Source organism: Dipodomys spectabilis, unplaced genomic scaffold (assembly GCF_019054845.1).
Source record: "Dipodomys spectabilis isolate Male_0828 unplaced genomic scaffold, ASM1905484v1 ptg000504l, whole genome shotgun sequence".
NCBI lineage: Eukaryota > Metazoa > Chordata > Mammalia > Rodentia > Heteromyidae > Dipodomys > Dipodomys spectabilis.
This window is the reverse complement of record NW_024871181.1, coordinates 1,927,198-1,946,675: the sequence shown is the minus strand read 5'-3', so window position 1 is coordinate 1,946,675 and position 19,478 is coordinate 1,927,198. Positions and strand designations below refer to the sequence as shown.

The following is a 19,478-nucleotide window of genomic DNA, read 5'->3' as shown; positions in this document are numbered from 1 at the left end:
GTGTCCAGGCCCAGAGTTCAAGCCCCACAACTGGCAAAATAAATAAATACATAAATAAACAAATAAATAAAATAAAGTCTGAGCCAGGAGCCAGTGGTCATGCCTGTAATCCTAGCTACTCAGGAGGCTGAGATTTGAGGATTATGGTTCAAAGACAGCTTGGATAGAAAAGTCTCCATGAGATTCTTATCTCCAATTAACAAGAAGTGGCACTGTAGCTCAAGAGGTCGAGGGCTAGCCTTGAGCATAAAGAGGCTGTCATTGAGGACCTGAGTTCAAGCCCCACAACTGACCAAAAAAAAATCTGGTACTGGGAATAAACAAAATGGGCAAAAGATATGCAAACTTAAACACAAAATATTGCAAAAAGCAAATGTCAAATATAAGTATAAGTGTCAATGACTCATGCCTGTAATCCTAGCTAATCAGGAGGCTGAGATCTGAGTATCCATGTTCAAAGGCAGCCTGGGCAGAGAATTCCTTGATACTCAATCTCCAATTAACCAGCAAAAGGCTGACTAAAAGATTGGCTAAAGGATGGCTCAAGTGGTAGAGCATCAGCCAAGAGCAAAAAAGCTGGGGTTATAGGCATGCCCCACTGAACTCAAAGCTCTGAGTTCAACCCCTAGTACCGGCAAACAAATGAACCAAACAACAAACCCCACAAGCAGGTCACAAGCTCTGGTGAACCCTGAGCATATTCTGGTATGACTCAGAGGAGTTAGATTCATCAGGGCTGGATGGGGCCTGAGGTGCCTCAGTTATAAGAACACAACCAAGTCACTTGCTGGGAAACAGAGGGAAGGGCGAGTACCTGCTTGGGCACACTAAGCTAGACTCAAAAAGACAAGTCACATATTTCCTCATAAAACAGAGAAAGGAGGAGGTGACAGGAGAGAGAAATGAGAAATACAGCCAAAGTACATTACACAAGTGTATGGGAATCTCATTCGCAAACTCACCTCTTCTGTGTGATTAATATATGCTTATAACAAACTGAGATGCAGGATGGCCACTGAGTTGGGGCGGGGCTTCCAGGATGAGGGTGGGGCTTTCCAGGATGAGGGTGGGGCTTTCCAGGGTGAGGGTGGGGCTTTTGAACATGGAGTATGGCTGTTTGAATCATTTGTCTTAGTTAAAACTTTGCGGCCAGTGGCTAGGGGTTCATGCCTATAATCCTAGCTACTCAGGAGGCTGAGATCTGAGGATCGTGACTCAAAGCCAGCCCGGGCAGGAAAATAGTCCGTGAAACTCTTATCTCCAATTAACCTCCAGAAAACCAGAAGTGGTGCTGTGGCTCAAGTGGTAGAGCCCTCACCTTGAGCTGAAGAGCTGAGGGACAGGGCTCAGGCCCAGAGTTCAAGCCCCACCATTGACAAAAACAAACAAACAAAAAACAAAAACATTGCAGTCTTTGCTGGCACAGTGGCACATACCTGTAATCCTAGATATTTAGGTTGTTCTGGGGGATCACAATTGGAAACCAGCCTCAGGCAGAAAAGTCCATGAGACTCTGGTCTCCAATTAACCAGTGAAAATCTGGAGTGTAATGTGGCTCAAATGGTAGAGCACCAGCCTTAAGCTAAGGGACAGTCTTCAGGCCCTGAGTTCAGGCCCCAGGACCAGCACATACATAGGCATACAAATGGAGAGCCTGGGAACATGGTTCAAAACCCTAGCACTACCAAAACCAAACCAAACCAAACCCAAAAACCAACCACACAAACAAGAAAATCACAAATGTTAACAAGGCTGGGGAGGAACTGGAACCTTGGGTCTGGCATTTGACCACCATGTGCAGCCAATGTAGAAAACGACTTAGTAGTTCCTCAAGAAATAAAAATCCTGATTACCACGTGGTCTAGCAATTCTAATTCTGAGAATGTACCTGAAAGAATCCCAAAGGAGATTCTTGTACCCATGCACAAAGCTGTATCATGGCACCTGTCAAAATGTGGGAACAGCCCAATTCCCCACTTCCACGAATGGACAAGGCAGATGTGATCTACCCAGACAGTGAAATACTATTCAGCCTTGAAAAGGAAGGAAATTCAGATCCAGACTACCACAGAGCCAAACCTTGTAGACATTACTGTGCTGAGTGAAAGAGGCCAGTCACAAAATGGTAAATACTGTGTGATCAACTTACAGGAGGTTCAATTTATCTACGCTGGGGTGTGGTTCAGGAGGTGGAATGTCTGACTAGTAAGCACAAGGCTCTGAGTTCAAACCCTAGTACCTGAAAAAAGAGAAAGAAAGAAAGAGAGAGAAAGAATAAAAGACAGACAGAAAGAAAGAAAGGAGGAAAGAAAGAGAAATAGAGAAAGAAAGAAAGAGAGAAAGAAAGAAAGAGAGAGAGAGAGAGAGAGAGAGAGAGAGAGAGAAAGCAAAGTCCATTGTGTGGCCAGTGAGCTGGGGCGGGAGGAGAGGGCAGAACTTCCCTTCTGGAAGGGGGAGCTGCTTGTGATGAGAACAGACCAGAGTCAAAGGAGAGGAAGTCCCTGTGTGGGCGGACCCCAGAATGAGAGGCGCTGGGTGGGGCAGAGCCAAGTGGGCAGTGATGGCACATCCTGGCCACCCTGTCCCGCACCGCCCTCACTGGGAGGGACATGTGAACTAAAGCCAGATAGGGAGATGCTAGGAGGAGGCGCTCAGGAGGCTGAGTCTGAGGATCATGATTGGAAGCAGCCTGGGCAGAAAAGTCTGTGACTGTGGGACTCCTATCTCCAATTAATCATCAAAAAGATGGAAGTGGAGCCTGTGGCTTAAGTCATAGAGGACTAGCTAACCTTGAATGAAAAAGCTCAGGGACAATGCCCAGGCCCTGAAAGCCTCAAGACTGGTATACACACACACACACACACACACACACACACACACACACACACACTCTCTCTCTCTCTCTCTCTCTAAATAATGCAGATGCTATTTTCCAAAGCTCCCCTGGGGGTGGGGGTGGGGGGGGTGTCCTTGTGCTCTGGGCTGATGAAAGGTGGCACTGCCACCTGCTGGTGAGAGATGGACCTGCACACCTTCGCTGGTTCCTGGATGTTTTATCTAATTTTCCCAAAGCCAAAGCTGGTGTGGGGTGGGGCCTGAGAGTTCCTTTCTAGCAGGCAGCCCAGAAATGGCAGGTGCCAGGCAGACACAGGATGCAGTGGACTTGAGTATATTTTCCCAACCCTCTTTCCCGCGACGGAGACCCAGACAGTGGGGAGCATCGGCAGGAGGCTGACACTGCACCCCTCCTCCCCTGCCTCTCTCTCCCTTGCTTTCCCCATCTCCACCCTCCCAGTCTGCGAGTGGGCTGACTCTGGCTGTCTTATGACCCTGTCTTGTGAGCTGGCCTGGGACTGGACTTAGGATCTCACACTGGCCAGGCGGATGCTCTGCCACATGAGCCCGGCCCCGAGTCATGTGCTTGCAGTTGTCTGTGTGCTTCCAGACAGGGTCTCACCCTAACTTACCTGTGCTGGCCTCAGACTGCAAACCTCCTACCTTGGCCTCTGGGATTACAGGCATGCACCACCCTGCCCGAATACAGGAAGTCCTAACTCATCTAGCATGGCGTGAGAACTCGGGGGGAGGCGGGGTGGAAGGTAGTAGCATCATGGCAGCCTGCCATCCCAGCTGCTTGGGAGGCTGAGGCCAGAGAATCAGGAGCCTGGGGAGTCTGAGACCAGCCTGGGCAACATAGGGAGACCCTCATTTCAAAACCAAAATAAAATAAACACCGGCGACAACCAACTCTGAAAGTTACAGTTCACAAGCCACCTCACACAGTGGAAAGCATACAGCACACCAGATTTAGCCCTGAACGGGGAGGAGATGGGGAGCAGGCTCAGTTTCCAGTCTGTGTACAGCAGATCCCCTTTGGAGTCCTCTTCCCACAGAGGATGCCCTGAACCCTTCTGAGGTCCCAAAGGAGTCCTGCCTCTTGTGGCCCCTTTCATTCTTAGTCCTGTGGGCTCACCCCACATGTCCTTTGCACACGGGCTCCCCTCCACTCTCCTGGCTCTTGTCTTCTTTCCCTTTAGAGCCTGCTGTTGGTGCGTGACCACAGTCACGTCTGTGGGCTCCTGTGCCCTCTGTCTCCCTCTCCTGGTAGCTTCCTGACTGCAGGGACTCTGGTTCTGCCCATGCTGACATGGCAGGTAATATCTGTGGAGTCAGTGAGTGATAAAAGGGTGCAGCAGGCTGCCCTGCCTTCCAGGAGCCACACTCCTTACCGGGCACTGACGGTCTGGAGACCCATCAGGACTGGATCTCACTTTCATTTCCTTCTTTCGCCTTTGCTTCCTCCAGGTTTGTTTTGTTTTGTTTTGGCAAGGTTGGAGTCTGAACTCAGGACCTTATACTTGCTAGGCAGGTGCTCTACCACTTGAGCCATGCCCCCACTCTGCTTTTGGCTGTAGATATTTTTCAGGCAGGTTCCTGTAGTTTTTTCAGTGCTGGTCTTGGACTGTGATCCTCCTACTTATAGCTTTTTGTGTAGCTGGGATTAGAGACATGTACCACTGTGTGCAGCTTATTTGTTGAGATGGGATTTGTTAACCTGGTTGGGCCAAGCTCTGTGATTCTTGATATCTACCACTAAAGCAGCTGGGATTACAGGCATGGCCCACTGTTCCTGGCATTGTTTCCTCCAACTTTTAAAAAACAGCAGTGTGTAGCTGTCCTCTATTATCAATGTAAATGATGTCAAAATGTAATAGTATCAACTATGAACATAAGTTGTCAACCTTGTCAATAAGAACGAACCTTTAGAAGCAGAATCCTCACTCACTGGGCCTATCCAGGCAAACAAAATAATGATGTTTAAAAAATAAATAACAACTATAAAAAAAAACCAGGCGGAGAATGTGGCTTAGTAGGAGAGTGCTTGCCTAACATGCATGAAACCCTGGGTTCAATTCCCCAGTACCACATAAACAGAAAAAGCTGGAAGTGCCTCTGTGGCTCGAGTGGTAGAGTGCTAGACAAAGAAACTCAGGGGCAAAAGAAGCTCAGGGACAAAGCCTAAGACATGAGTTCAAGCCCCGGGACTGGCAAAAAAAAAAAAAAAAAAAGTAACTATGGCCATACCAGTGGCTTTTCCAGTAATCCTAGCTACTCAGGAGGCTGATATTTGAGATTTGAAGCCAGACAGGGCAGGAATATCTATGAGACAATTAACCACTAAAAAGCTGGAAGTGGAGCTGTGGCTCAAGTGGTAGAGTACCAGCCTTGAGGGAAAAAGTCAAATAAGAGCACAAGGCCCTGATTTCAAGCCCTAGTACCAACACCAAGAAGAAGATGAAGAAGAAGGAGGAGGAGGAGGAGGAGGAAGAAATTATTACCACTGAATAAGTTCATGACTGATTCTTATTCAAGTTTATTAAGGTTTCTGAACTTGATTTAGTACAATGATTGGTATGAATAACACAAGTAATCAATTAATTGTGGAATTATTTCTCAGGATGGCCCAGACTTGATCATGCAGTGGGCATCAGCAGAGGGGCAGGTCTCAGCTGGCCTTGTCATATAAAATTGAAAAACTGGATCTTCAGATCTCAGCCTCTTGAGTGGCTGGGATTACAGACATGAGCCACTACACCCCTACCACTTCTTAGAGAAAACCTCCTCTCCCCGATCTACTTTGGGAAGAGGCTTTGTCCAAAAGAAGGTGCAGGAAGCCATAAACCAGCCTTCCTAGGCCACTTCCTGGGTCCTCGGTGCTCATGGGGGGCGGACAGAAAGTGGTTCAGCATCAGGAAACACCACTGGTCCTGCCCCAACTCAGGGTGATCACTGCAGAGGGTGGCTGCTCCCTTTAAAACTAATTAGTTAATTCACTAACTAATGAATTTTTTGTACTGGTATTACAGATTGGATTTATGCCCTGGATGCTATCTCTGAGCTTTCTATGCTCAAGGCTGGCACTGTACCACTTGAGCTCCATTTCCAACTTTTTGGTGGTTAACTGAAGATAAAGATTCTCCTGGACTTTTCTGCCCAGGTTAGCTTTGAACTTCAGTCCTTGGATCTCTCTTAATCCTCCCAACAGCTCTGAGAGGTCAGTACTCTGCAGATGGAGATGATCGTGTGAACTCAAATGGCCAGAAAATGGCCTGACGGCACTCCAGCCAACCCCATCTGTCCCCATGAGTCATGCTGCCTCTTTAGCCTGAGATCCCGTCTGCAGCAGGGACAGATGAGAAGCAAAGCCACTTCTCTTTCATGACTGGGCGCAGTCACGACAATCGCTCTGCATTGTGATTAGGCCCTTTGTGTTCTTATAGGGAGAGGACATGCTGGAGGTTCGCTGTTCTCTCAGGAAACACGGCTAGATGGGGAACCTCAAACCTGATCAAGAACATCTCCCCAAAACCTATAGCTCATGTCATATGTAATGGCAGAACACAGAATGCTTGCCTCGAAAAGCCAAGGCAAATAACAAGGATTTGTGCCACTCCCTCAATCTGACTCAGCAGAGTTTAAGAACTCCTAGCCCATGCCATGTAATATAGCAAGAAAAGGAAATTAAAGTCTTAGAGGTCAGAAAGGGAAGCATAAAGCTTGTTTTATTTCCTTGTTAGGTGGTTATTTACTTGTAAAATCCCACGAGTTCTACAAAAAAAGAAAAAATAAAGCACCTCTGGGAAGTTCAGTTCAGGTTAGAAGTTGTCATCTAAGCAAAGGAAATGTAACTGTATGTCTTTGTACAGGCAATGAACAGGTGGAGACCAACACTAAAGTGACGAGGGCCAGGTGTGGTGATGCACATTTGTAATTCCAGCTACCCAGGAGGTGGAGATAGGAGAGAATGGTGGTTAGGGGCAGCCCTGGGCAAAAGCACACAATCCTATCTGAAAAATAAACTAAAAGCAGAAGAACTGGGAGGGTGGCTCAAGCACCACCAGGCCCTGAGTTCAATCTCTAATATTTCGCCAGTCCCCAAAGTACAAACTATCATGAATGAAAGACGCAAATGAAGCCAGACACCCATGGCTCACCTGTTACACCTTAGCTACTCAGGAGGTTGAGAGCTAGCCTGGGCAGAAAAACTCTATGAAACTCTTATTTCCAATCAATCACCAAAAAGCTGGAAATGGAGGTGGCTCAAGTGGTAGAGCGGCAGACATGAGTGAAAAAGCTCAGCAAAACCCTAAGGCCCAGAATTTATGTTTCAGTAGCAGCACGTGTGCATGTGTGCGTGTGTGTGTGTGTGTGTGTGTGTGTGTGCACACATGCTCACACAAACACAAATGATTTAGTGTGAATCTAACAAAAATATGTACAGTACTCCTATGCTGAATGTTTCAAAACACTTGACACGAAACCAAGAGGAGTTCAATAAACAGAGAAATTTAACCAGGAAAGAGATCAATTCTTCCTATATCAATGTATAGGCTTTAACGCAGTGCATAATTCCTAACAAAATCCCAATAAGGCATTTGTAGATGCAGTCAGGATTATTCTGAAGTTTGCATGGGACGGAAAAGGAATGGGAATAAGAAAACAGGAAATTTAAATGGGAGAAACCACCATATCTGATCAAAGCCAAATAATATCAGTAGACGGTGTAGACATCACTCAGTCTGTCGGTGTGAGCGAATGAGTGTCACACACATATACACACACACAAGCACTGTATCTGGGTCAACAGTCTGTTTTTGATGGTGTGATTGTCACCCAAGGAGCAATCCCTGGGGGAGATGGGAGAGGCCCACACTCAATCTCTCTCTGCTGTGTTTAGGACTTCTTGTGACTCTGTCATGATTTCAACATAAAAACTTTAAGAAGTCCATTGGGCTGAGTGCTGGTGGCTCATGCCTGTCACCCTAGCTCCACAGGAGGTTGAGATCTGAGCATCTGGGTTCCAACCCAATCTGGATGGGAAAGTCTATGAGACCTTTCATTCCAAGTAGCCATCAAAAAGCCACAAGTAGAGCTGCAGCTCATACAATAGAGTACCAGCCTTGAGCAAAAAAGCCAGCATGAACATGAGGTCCTGAGTTTAAGCCCCAATAGTAGCATGCATGTGCATGCACTTTCCACTGTTTTAAAGCAACTCTTGGCTTTCTCTTTCCCTGCTAACATTTTAACCCCCTTCAATATTTAAGAAAGCTCAAGCCACGGCTTTTCCCATTCCTTTCTCTCTGCAAACTCCTTGCCTAGGGAAGAGTGGAGGTTCCAGAGAAATCACAGCTAAGTGAGGGCATACAGTGAATGGAAGGATGACACAGCTAAGCTCACGGCTTCGCCTGGCCTACGCATGGTGCTCCTCCTGAACCCTGTGGGCAGCAAGTGGCCTCAGATGGTCTCAGTGGGCTTTGAAAGGGAAAGGGAGGGAGGCCTTGTCCAGCCTGGGGACAGTGGATGTACCAGCTCTGTGTCCACCTCCCAAAGCCTCCAAGACGGCCCGGCCCACCCTACCCTACCCCATGCTCAGCGCCAGCGCTATCCAGCAGAGTCCAGCACCTTCAACCATTGGTTCTCCACAGCCAAGAGAGAAGACGTGGCTGCTTGCTACATATGGCTATGGTACCTTGAGCTATTCCATCCGTGCCATAGTTCTGGACGGTTTGAGGGTTCTAGGGTGAATGCTCACCTGTAAGACGAGGTCTGAGTCCGCATGTTTTCCAATTGTGGTGCTTTTATTTAGGACAAAAAAGCCCTCTGCGCTCTTGAGGTAGGCCTTCATTGTCTATGCTTCTCCTAAAAAAGATTTCAGAAAATATTTTGTTAGAAAAGATGTCATCCTTTGGCCATCAGATCTAAATCCACCAAATTTAGAGCAAATGAAATCAGCCACAGCGTCATGAACAAAGGGAGAAGCTGGCAGAGATGGGTGATGGGCTTTGCCACCACCTTTAGGAATTTTTTTAAGAGTGTGTGTGTGTGTGTGTGTGTGTGTGTGTGCGTGTGTGTGTGTGTGTGTGTGTTGCCAGCCCTTAGCTTTGCATTCAGGACCTGGGCACTGTCCCTGAGATTTTTTTTTCTTCTCAAGGCTAGTGCTCTACCACTTGAGTCACAGTTCCACATCTGGGTTTTTGGTGATTTATTGGAGATAGTCTCAAGGACTGGCTTCCAATTATGACCCTCAGATCTCAGCCTCCTAAGTAACTAGATTATAGGTGTGAGCCACCAGTGCCTGTCTTGAGCATTTGCCAGTCATGGGGCTTGAATTCAGGGCTACTTTGAGCCACAGCACCACTTTCCAGTTTTCTGGTGGTTAATTGGATAAGAGTCTCACAGACTTTCCTGCCAGGGCTGGCTTCAAAACCACAATTCTCAGATCTCATTCCCCTGAATAGGTAGGATTACAGGAGTGAGCCACTGGTACCTGCTGGGCATCTTTTTTTCAAATCAGACACTCCAGTGTCTTCAAAAGCTCCTGACATACTGACAATAATCCATCTCACTTTGAATTCTGCCTGAGCCATGTGTGACTGCCTCCCTCTCCCTGCCAGGTCAAAAACCAATTGTCCCTGTTTCCTTCTCCATGGAAAAGTCACTGAATGGTACTATCTGCCTGACTACAGACAGAAATGGACTTCACCAACAATGTTTACAGAAGTGAGCCAGCAGTGCTCAGCTATTCACTCAGGTTTTTTTAAATCTGTCAAAACTTACAAAATGTCTTAACTATTTGTCAGCATGCCTACAAGAATACTTAACTGTCCAGTGCTGCACTTTCAGATGATGTACAGACACTAGCTGCAACCACTGTCATCATTCAGTGAAAACAAAAATGTTTTTACCAAAGGTGGAGAGAACTCCAAGCCTTGGCCAGAGAAGACTGGGGTAGAGATGATGTCTCCCACTACAGCTAACTTGTCTGTCATAAATGAGACAATGTGTTGGACACCTATAATCCTGGCTACTCAGGAGGCTGAGATCTGAGGATAGTGAGGCAGGAAAATCAGTGAAACTCATCGCCAATAAACTACAAAAAAATAGCTAGAGGTAAATCTGTGGCTCATGTGGTAGAGCACTAGCCTTGAGCAAAAGAAGCTCAGGGATGGTGCTCAGGCCGTGAGTTCAAACTCCAGGACAAGCACAAAAAAAGAAAGAAGGAAAGGAAGAAAGAAAGAAGGAAGGAAAGAAAGAAAGAAAGAAGAAAGAAGGAAAGAAAGAAAGGAAGGAAGGAAGAAAGGAAGGAAGGAGGAAGGAAGGAAGAAAGGAAGGAAGAGAAAAGATCTAGGGCAATAGTTCAGCTAGCAATCCATTTAAAGATTGGGGTTTTCTAGCTCTGGGCTGCTGGGGGCTTATGTCTGTAATTCTAACTACTCAGGAGGCTGAGATTTCAGGGTTATGGTTTGAAGCCAGCCTTGACAGAAAAGTCCATGAGACTTATCTTCAGTTAACCTCCAAAATTCTAGAAGTGGGGCTGTGGCTCAAGTGGTAGAGCACCAGCATCAAGTACAAAAACTCAGGGACAGGGCCCAGGCCCTGAGTTCAAGCTGAGGACCTACATATACACACACAGATTGGGGTTCATCACCCCCCCACAGAGGAAGGGGAGAAGAAGGGGTGCCTGCAGGACAAGGGGTCCCAACCCCAGCTGGAAGCTCACACTAACAACTCAGAGGGGAATCCAGGCCCCTTGTCTCTGGCCAGGAGTCTCCTATCTTTGCTTGGCACCATCGGGCCCAACAGCTTGCACATGGGCGGACCTCAGGCCGCTGGCAGTGGCTGGAGGTTTCGGGCGCAGCAGCTCAGTTAGTTCTCGCTGAGGAAAGGCCCAGGGCGCCTGGTCGGTGCAGCTCTCCGGTTCCCCCTGGGTGCCGGGGCTAGGTGGCCTTCGGTCAAGGGACCGCTCTGACCCATCAGGGGTGCCGGGGGCTCCGCCTCTGACCCCCGGAGGCGGTGCGGGCGGCGGCCTTGCTGGGACCGGAGGCCCGGGAGCCGGGAGCCTCCTCCCCTCCTCCCTCAGCCCTGGTCCTCTCCGCCCGCGCTGCTGCCCTTCCGGGAGCCCGACTCACCTGGCGGGAGGAGGGAGTCCACGCCCCTTCCTCGCCCGACGGCCCCCGCGGGCTTGGGCTCGGGAGGCGCCGGCCGCTGCTGCGGGGCGAGGCCTCCAGGCCGCGCTGCGCGGGAGTCTCCAGCCCGAGGCCGGCACCCCGTGAGCCGGCCTGGCCTGTGTACGCACGTCGTCATGACAACGCCGGGGCTGGGCGGGGCCCGAAGGTGGGGCGTGGCTTGAAGTGGGCGGGGCGTCACCTGCAGCGGAGCCACCTCGTGCCGCGTGGGGATGGCTCCAGGGTCCTGTGCTTTTCCTATTTCGCAGACGGGGAAACTGAGACTCGGAGGTCGCCGGGAAGAAGCACAGAGGGATGGTATTACCCCATGGTATTTTTAAAGTGGTGTTATCAGTAGTAGCCTGAGGGTGTTTGCAAACGTACAGCTCTCTTGTTCTGTCTGTTCTTACAAGCATCAGACTGAGGCTCCAGAATTGGCCCGGACCCATGGCTGTTCTTAAGTCCCCGGCTTGGGTGGGGGTGTCACAGGGCTGAGGGACAGGCGTGCCAGGAACGTACGCAGCTGCAGCTGCCTTACCTCAGCTACTTTACACCCCAGCTTCCTCCACACTGTACCTACAGGCCAATCTGCTTTCACAGGCAGAAGGAGGCCCAGGAGGCTCCAGAAAGCTAAATTTGAGCTGGGTGCTGGTGGCTCACACCTGTAAACCTAGCTACTCAGGAGGCTAAGATCTGTGGGACTGAGGTCTACAGTCAGCCAGGGCAGAAAAATTTGCATGATTCCATTCCCATTTGGCCAGCAAATAGCTGGTTAAGTGGTAGAGTGCCAACCTTGAGCTAATAAGCTAAGGGATAGTGCCCAGGCTCTGAGTTCAAGTCCCACTACTGGCACACACACACACACACACACACACACACACACACACACACACACACACACACACACACAGTTCAGTACTCTTTTCTGAGAAGTATGAACTGTGGCAGGTTTTACAGTGTCCATAACGAGTCCACACAGCAAGGAGGAATCAGGGAAATAGGTTTGGGGTACCTTAGGACATCAACTTCTCTAGCCAGTTTAGCCAGCCTCAATCCTAATCCCATCCCCTTCCCCCCATCCTCTCTACCATGTGTGTCTTCAGATAAACACTTGTCTCCAACATGTACCGTGACAAAGACTTTCTCATGACCAGACAGACCTCAGTGAAACCCAGTCCAGCCAGGAGCTGGCACAGGCCTTGGTCAAGGCATATGAATGCCCCTAATCAGACTAGATCCAAAAACTGTCTGTGTCCCCTCATGGCTATTACCCATCCCTTCCCAGAGGTAACCACAATCCTGACTTCCATATTCAGTTCTGTTTTGATTTTGAATTTCATGGTGTGTGTGGGGGGGGGGGGGCGGGAATCATATTAGTTCCATCTTCTGTGCGGTTGCTTTTGCTCCACAGTGAGTTTTGGGAGCCCAGTTGTACGTGTCAGGTCTCCATCATTCTCCCTGATGCCCCGGGTGTGCCACCTTGTTCCTGCTTAACTCTTTCCCACAAACTCAGCATCTCAGAACAGCCTTTCCCGGTTCCCAGAGTCATTGCACAGGAATCAGGCCTGTCTGGGCAGGGCCTCTTCTCAGGGACCTTCCCCAGCTGCAGTCCTGGTGGGCCAGAGCTGGGGTCTTAGCTGAGGCTGTGCTGGGGAAGGAGGTGGGGGGCTCCCCCTCCAACCTCCACATGATCCTGGCAGGGTTCATTTTCTCCAGGGCTGCTCTAAGGAGTCCAATTCCTTATGGGCCATGCCCTCGGCTTGGGGCTACATGGTCACTGGCTTCATCAGAGCCAATGAGAATCCACCGAGGAAGCCAAACCAGCAACCTGGAAGCTAGTATCTTATGTAAGGTAAGCACAGCAATTGAATCTCATTACTATAGTAGATTTCTATTGGCTCACAGTAAGTTATGGGGCCTGAGCCTGCTGAAGGGGTTTGCAGGGTTTGGACCCCAGGGACCATTGGGATTTGAGATAGTTGGGCTCCACTGTTTTATCATTTAATACAAGAGCTAGCCCCAGGGTACTGCCTTGTCAGCCCTGGTTTAGGAAGTGAGGGGAGAGAATTCTGCTTGGTTGCTCATAACCAACCCTGGGCTCCTTTGTTCCTTGACCCTTAGTGGCTCTTGGGACACCTCCAGCAACTGCCTGGCCTCTTTGGAGCCTCTGTGTCTCTTGCTGAATAGAAAATTCTAGAAGGTCTTGGTAGGCCTGAATTTCTGCCAGCGGCAAGCTGATGGAGCCCAGCTGCTCAGCAGTTTGTGATGACCTCACCCTCCTCACCTCCCTCACTTCTGGAGGAGAGTTCTCACAGGTCTCCCTGTGTGCTTTGCTCCTCTCCTCCGCTCCCGTGTGCAGCGGTTTTAGTGTTATGTCAGGGCATTTGAGCATACGCTTTTATCTCAGGCAGCTCACCCTGAGTCTGGCGAATGTCCCCACTCAGGTGTCCCCGGAACCTCCTGTCCTTTGGTCTAAATATGGTCAGCCTTCCTCTGTCCTTGCTCCTTCTCTCTTTCCTGGAGAACAACTGTCCTTTTTTTCCAGTCCCTCTTATAGTCCTCCCTTTCTTGGTTTGAGCTGTCCTCTCCTGAGAATCCATTGTTCTCTGACACCTTGGAAGCTGGGTCTGATTTGGATCACTGTCAAGAAGTAATGAATGACTCATCCCTGAGTCATGAAAGGCCCCAGAGCCCCACAGAGGCCTGGGGGTGGGGGGGGAGCAGAGGGGAGGGATGGCTGGAGACAGAGAGGGAGCCAAGAGGTTTGAGTAGGAAACATCCCCAAAGTGTTAGAGCATTGGTGCCCAGCTGGTGGCACTAGTGGGAGCTGGTGGGAGAAAGGTGGTGAAAGTTGGCTATTAAGAGTCATGCCCTTGAGGGGCTGGGAAGGTGGCTCAGTGGTGCCTTGCATGCATGAGGCCCTGGGTTTGATTCCCCAGCACCACATAAGCAAAAAGAAAAAAAGCTGGAAGTGGCGCTGTGGTTCAAGTGGTAGAGTGCTAGCCTTGAGCTGAAGAGCTGAGGAACAGTGCCCAGGCCCAGAGTTCAGGCCCACGACTAGACCAACCCCCCCCCCCAAAAAAAAAAAACCCCAAAAGAGTCACGCCCTTGGGCCGGGAAGGTGGCTCAGTGGTAGAGCACTTGCCTTGCATGCCTGAGGCCCTGGGTTCGATTCCTCAGCACCACATAAGCAAAAAGGAAAAAGCCGGAAGAAGTGCTGTAGCTCAAGCGGTAGAGTGCTAGCCTTGAGCTGAAGAGCTGAGGGACAGCGCCCAGGCCCAGAGTTAAGGCCCCACGACCGGACCCCCCCCCCAATAAAAAAAAAGAGTCATGCCCTTGAAGGGGTATTGGGATTCTGGTCTGTTTCCTATGTGGCCATTGTGAGACATACAGCTTTTGTGTGTGTGTGTGTATTTTTTTTATTGTAAAAATACTGTACAGAGGGCTACAGTTACATGATTAAGGTAATGAGTACATTTCCTAACAAGCATTGTTACCCCCTTTGTTTTTCCCGTACCATCCCTTCCCTCCCCACCTCCCCAACACCTCCCCCACCCCCAGATATACAGCTTTCCTCCAGCACACAGTCCATGTATCCCACCTCACCACAGGTTCAAATCCATAGAAAATCTGAAGCCTTTAAAGTCATTCCTGAGCGAAAGCAAACTTTTTCCTCCTGGTGCCATGGATAAAATCAGGTGTATCATCACTAGGAGGCTTTCACAGCAAGGGGGTGGGGGCTGCTGGTCAGCAAAGGCTCTGAATCAGGGACAGGCAGGCCCTTGGGGACCAGGAGGGAGGAGGTTGAGGTGGGAAGAAGCTGCTGAGGGAAGACAGGTTAACTAAGCAGAGTGTGTGGGGTGGAGCCAGCGCTGACACTCCTGGGAAGGCCCACCTGTGTGTCTGGCTTTCACAGTGCATTAGAGACTCTTGATTAATTACTAGAGGGATCACTGGCTTAATTAATTACTGGTGAGATGGGGCAGAGTGACAACCCAACATGACTTCAGCATGAAAGCAAAGTCTCAGGCTACCCCACAAGGCTCAGGTGATGATGATTTTAGCTTCTCTAAAGATTAACAATGCTTTAAGATATGTATCTAACATTAGAGAGCTCTTTTTGCTTGCTTGTCACCAAAGCTGACACAGCTCCAACCCTTACATCCATTCCACTTTGCATCCTAAAGGGAATAGTGAGTGCTTTTGTCTTCTGTTTTCCTAGACAAGTACAAAGATCTCCCAGTTTCTCATTTTCTCTGGATTGGATTACAAGCCTATTCTTGAATCAGTGACTATGACTCAGGGGATTGCTTTTCTTTGATTAGGCAGGCTTTCGGGTCATCTGTACCAGCTTTGTAGCTACAGTTGGATTCACCGCTAGCACAGAGAGAGAGCCTGGGAGATTCGGCTGAGACCGGGAGACAAAATTATCATTCTTTGTTTCTGCGGATCTGAGTAGGCTTCATACCTCACAAGGGTGGAGCCTTACAGTGCCTGGCTTGTGCCACCCAGCCCAGTGTCCTCAAGGCACATTGTTGTATTGTGGGTCAGAATCTGCCCTGTTTAAGGTGGAATAGTAATAATAAGCCATATGTTGTTTTCTCCAGTCATCCATCGATCCTCTTGGGTGATTATTAGCTAAATTCTTCTTTAGTTTCTTGTTGGGCGCTGGTGGTTCTTACCTGTAAATCCAAACTCCTCAGGAGGCTAAAATCTGAGGGTCATGGTTTGAAAACAGACCCTGCAAACAAATACAATAGATTCTTATATCCAATCAACCAGTGAAAAACTGGAGGTGAGGTATGGTTTAAGTAGTACAGCACCAGCCTTGAGCAAAAATGCTAGGTGTGAGCTTAAGGCCCTGAGTTCAAGTCCTAGTACCAGCACACATACAAAAAGGTTTACCAGACATTTATCATCAAATAGTTTGTTCAGGAAAGGTAGAATACATTCTTTCCCTTTATGTGTTAATATTCAGAGTAAAAAGCAATCACTGAAAGTGATTAGTGCACTTTTGAGATATCATTAGTGATACTTGATTAAAGCCAGGCAGAAAATGTTTCCATGTTTGATTTGCTGTTCTCCTGGGGACATCTCAGGGGTCCTGGGCGGCTCCTTTGTTTTCCCAGGCAGAGACCAGGATTGGGTTCTAACTGTTGTGTTTGTGTAGTGTGGTTTGGCCTTCACACAAATGTGGCCTCAGCTCAGCTTTCTCTCCACACACAGGGAGGGGTAGACAAGAGGAATTCCAGGGCCAGCCCTGTTCAGAATCCCACGCCGATCACCTTTGGCTTTTCCTGACCTTGTGGCCCAAGGCACCCAGCACTATTTCACTTTTCTGCTTCTCCAAACTGCATTTGTTCCCCAGTAGATTCAAAGCTGTGGTTTGAATCCCCTGATTCCCCTCCACTCATCCCCGGCTCCCGGTACACTGTGCCATGGTAGAGATGCTCAGAGAATGGGACAGAGAAAGACAGAGACAGAACAGAGAGACAGAGAGGAGAGAGAGACAGAGATGGGAAAAAAAGGGAAGGAGAGAGGGAGGAAGACGAAGAGGCTGAGCTTTTTTTTTTGTTGGTGATAGGGCTTGAACCCTGGGCCTGGGCACTATCCCTGAGCTCAAGGCTAGCGCTCTACCACTTGAGCCACAGCGCCACTTCTGGTTTACTAGTGGCTAATTAGAGATAAGAGTCTCATGGACTTTGCTGCCCTGGCTGTCTTTGAACCCCATCCTCAGTTCTCAGCCTCCTGAATAGCTACGATGACAGGCATGAGCAGGCTGAAGCTGAGGTTCTTATCTCAGGACCATGCCCCCAGTGACCCCATAGCCTCCCTCTTAGAAGCCCCACCCCCCAGTGGCCTAACTTCCTCCCACTAAGCCCCTCCTCTTAAAGGCCCACCACCTTCCAATAGCACCACAAGCTGGCCATCACGCCTGCGATACTTAGGCCTTTGGGAGACAGTTCAGATTCCCAAACACACTTGAGAAGTGCTGTGGAATCCAGAGTAGAGAGTCCCAGCCCACAGCTAAGTCCTCCAATGAGCAGAGCAGCATCCATGGGACCTCATCCACAGCATGCCAAGATTGAAAATCCCCACTTGAAGCAATCCAGAGAGATAAAGACAGTCCATTCAGTTCAATGAAGGGATGCACTAAGAAATATGCACCTAAGACTCCACCGCTAGAGCAGAGAATGCTTTCAAGGTCTGCCTAGAACTTGGTTACTGAGAGCCCTCTGCACTTTCCCACTTGATCTTATTTTTGGCTCCTGCTTTGCCTCTTGAGACCTTTCTATTATTGGCCTAAGGAAAGATTAATGGGCAATTTTTACTGCTTACAGCTGATGGAAAAAAACTGCAGGTCATGAAGTATTTTTTAACTGGGAAAATAAACATCAAAAAAAGTCCTACATTTTTTTTGTCTCAGTTTTCTTGCCATCTTGCTGGATGAAATGGGCATTTTCAGTACTCTTTGTTGCCGTCATCATCTTTGGACAGCATCTCCTGGAAGAAGGATTATCTCCGTATCCTTCTCTCTGTTCTGTTTGTGCTGATTTGAAGATACCCCAGCACAAATTCATCAGCTGATGAATTTTCTGTTGGCAAATGCTGTTGGCCAAACTCAATCTGTGGAGTAGACCTGAAGCTTTTTGGTTTTCTTTTTTTTGCCCCCTCATTAATTCCTTTAAAAAAATTAATTGTGCAAAAAGGTATCGTTATATTTCCACATGCATATAATCATCCCTCTAGTACTCTTTCTTAATCTGCTATGGATAAGTACTTCAAATCTGGTTTTTAAAATAATTTTTCAGAAATAAAAATACAACACACATACACACACACACATATTCTGTTTAACTTTGAACTTAAACAAAAATAAATGAATTAATTTGCTAGTTAATATATTTACCCAGTTTCTCTTATATATACATATATAAGTAGCTTGTCAGATTTTATCTGAAAGGTGATGAAAAACGTTTTTATTTTTAGCCATTTATTTTGTGTGCTAGTACTAGGACTTGAACTCAGGGCCTTGAGCTCTTGCTCAGCTTTCCTGTTCACAGCTAGGTTCTATCACTTATACCATAACTCAAGTCCAGCACTTTGATAGTTATTTTGGAAATTGGGTCTCAAGACTTTTTTTTTTTTTTTTGCCCAGTCTGGTTTTTGAACTATGATCTTCAGATCTCAGCCTTCTGAGTAGCTAGTATTACAGATATGAGCTGCTGGTGCTTGGCTTTTAATTTATTTAGCTAATTTTCATTATTTCAAGGGAGTTTGTTGGGATAATTCCATAGGCACACATAGGGCATTTTGAACAAGTTCCCCCTTCTTTGATATTCCTTCAACCCCCTGCTTCCTTTTCCCAGTTTAAACTGTGTCTGGTGGGTTTTATGCCATCTTCCAGCTGACACATTATTACATTCTTTTAATCTTGTCTGGTTCTCACAAAGTGGAAGCCGATGATTTCTTTGTGGGGAGTTGGGCACAGACAAGGACACACTGGAAAAACAAAACATCTCAAGGTTAAACACTGAGAGCATTTGGTTAATGTTCAAATTCCTGCACAATTCCTGAATTTCCTACACTCCTGACTCTAGCTTATCTTCGAGGAACACTCTGTTTGATCTGACATTGTTTTCTTCTCTGATTTATAACCAAGGAAGAGTCAGGCCATAGTTTTTGCTTCCAAAATTCTATTATAGTTGTTTTATTTTGTCATATGCCCCCACTGGCTTCCAAGGATACTTTCAAATAATCTAAAATGTCTCAGAGTCTGACATTGCAGGTATTGCCAACCATTATCTTTGTACCTTCAGTCTAGTTAATAAATTCTGTTATTACAGTTTATTAAAATTCCATTAAAGGTCAGCTGGGAACAGCTGGAGAAAAAGAGACAGGAGCGGACTGTTTATGTTATAGGAAATTTGATGTTTAATTCTGGAATGGAGGAGGGATAAGGAAACTGTATTCAGGCTGGGAATGTGGCTTAGTGGTAGAGTGCTTGCCTAGCATGCATGAAGCCCTAGATTCCATTCCTCAGTACCACATAAACAGGGAAAGCCCAAAGTAGCACTGTGGCTCCAGTGGCAGAGTGCTAGCTTTGAGCAAAAGAAGCTCAGGGACAGTGTCCAGGCCCTGAGGTCAAGCCCTAGGACTGGCAAACAAACTGTATTCAAAACTGTATTCACGTGCATGCGTGTGCATACCAGTATCGGTACTCTTGAACTTGATTCATGTGTTGCCCAAGGCTGGTGCTCTACCACTTGAGCCACAGCTTTACTTCATGGTTTTTTTTGGGTGGTTAACGAGAGATAAGAGTCTCATGGACTTTTCTGCTGGGGCTGACTTTGAACTAGGATCCTCAGATCTCAGCCTCCTGAGTAGCTAGTATTACAGGCATGAGCCACCAGCGTCCAGCTTAAGAGCCAGGTTGGGAAGAGCAGTGCTAAGTGAGGCAGACTGGGTGAC

General features: G+C 47.9%; 1 protein-coding gene across 1 annotated transcript in view; it reads right to left on the bottom strand.

Moving 5' to 3' along the window:
* Fhad1 (forkhead associated phosphopeptide binding domain 1) overlaps positions 1-11,039 on the bottom strand; it is a 92,497-nt gene extending 81,458 nt beyond the window's left edge. The window contains exons 1-2 of the mRNA XM_042669712.1: positions 10,971-11,039; positions 8,594-8,700 (exon numbers count right to left, since the gene is read on the bottom strand). Of these exons, the coding sequence (XP_042525646.1) occupies positions 8,594-8,686 (93 nt within the window). The 5' untranslated portion in view covers positions 8,687-8,700; positions 10,971-11,039. The remainder of the gene's footprint in view (positions 1-8,593; positions 8,701-10,970) is intronic.
* Between the last annotated feature and the right edge of the window lie 8,439 nt (positions 11,040-19,478).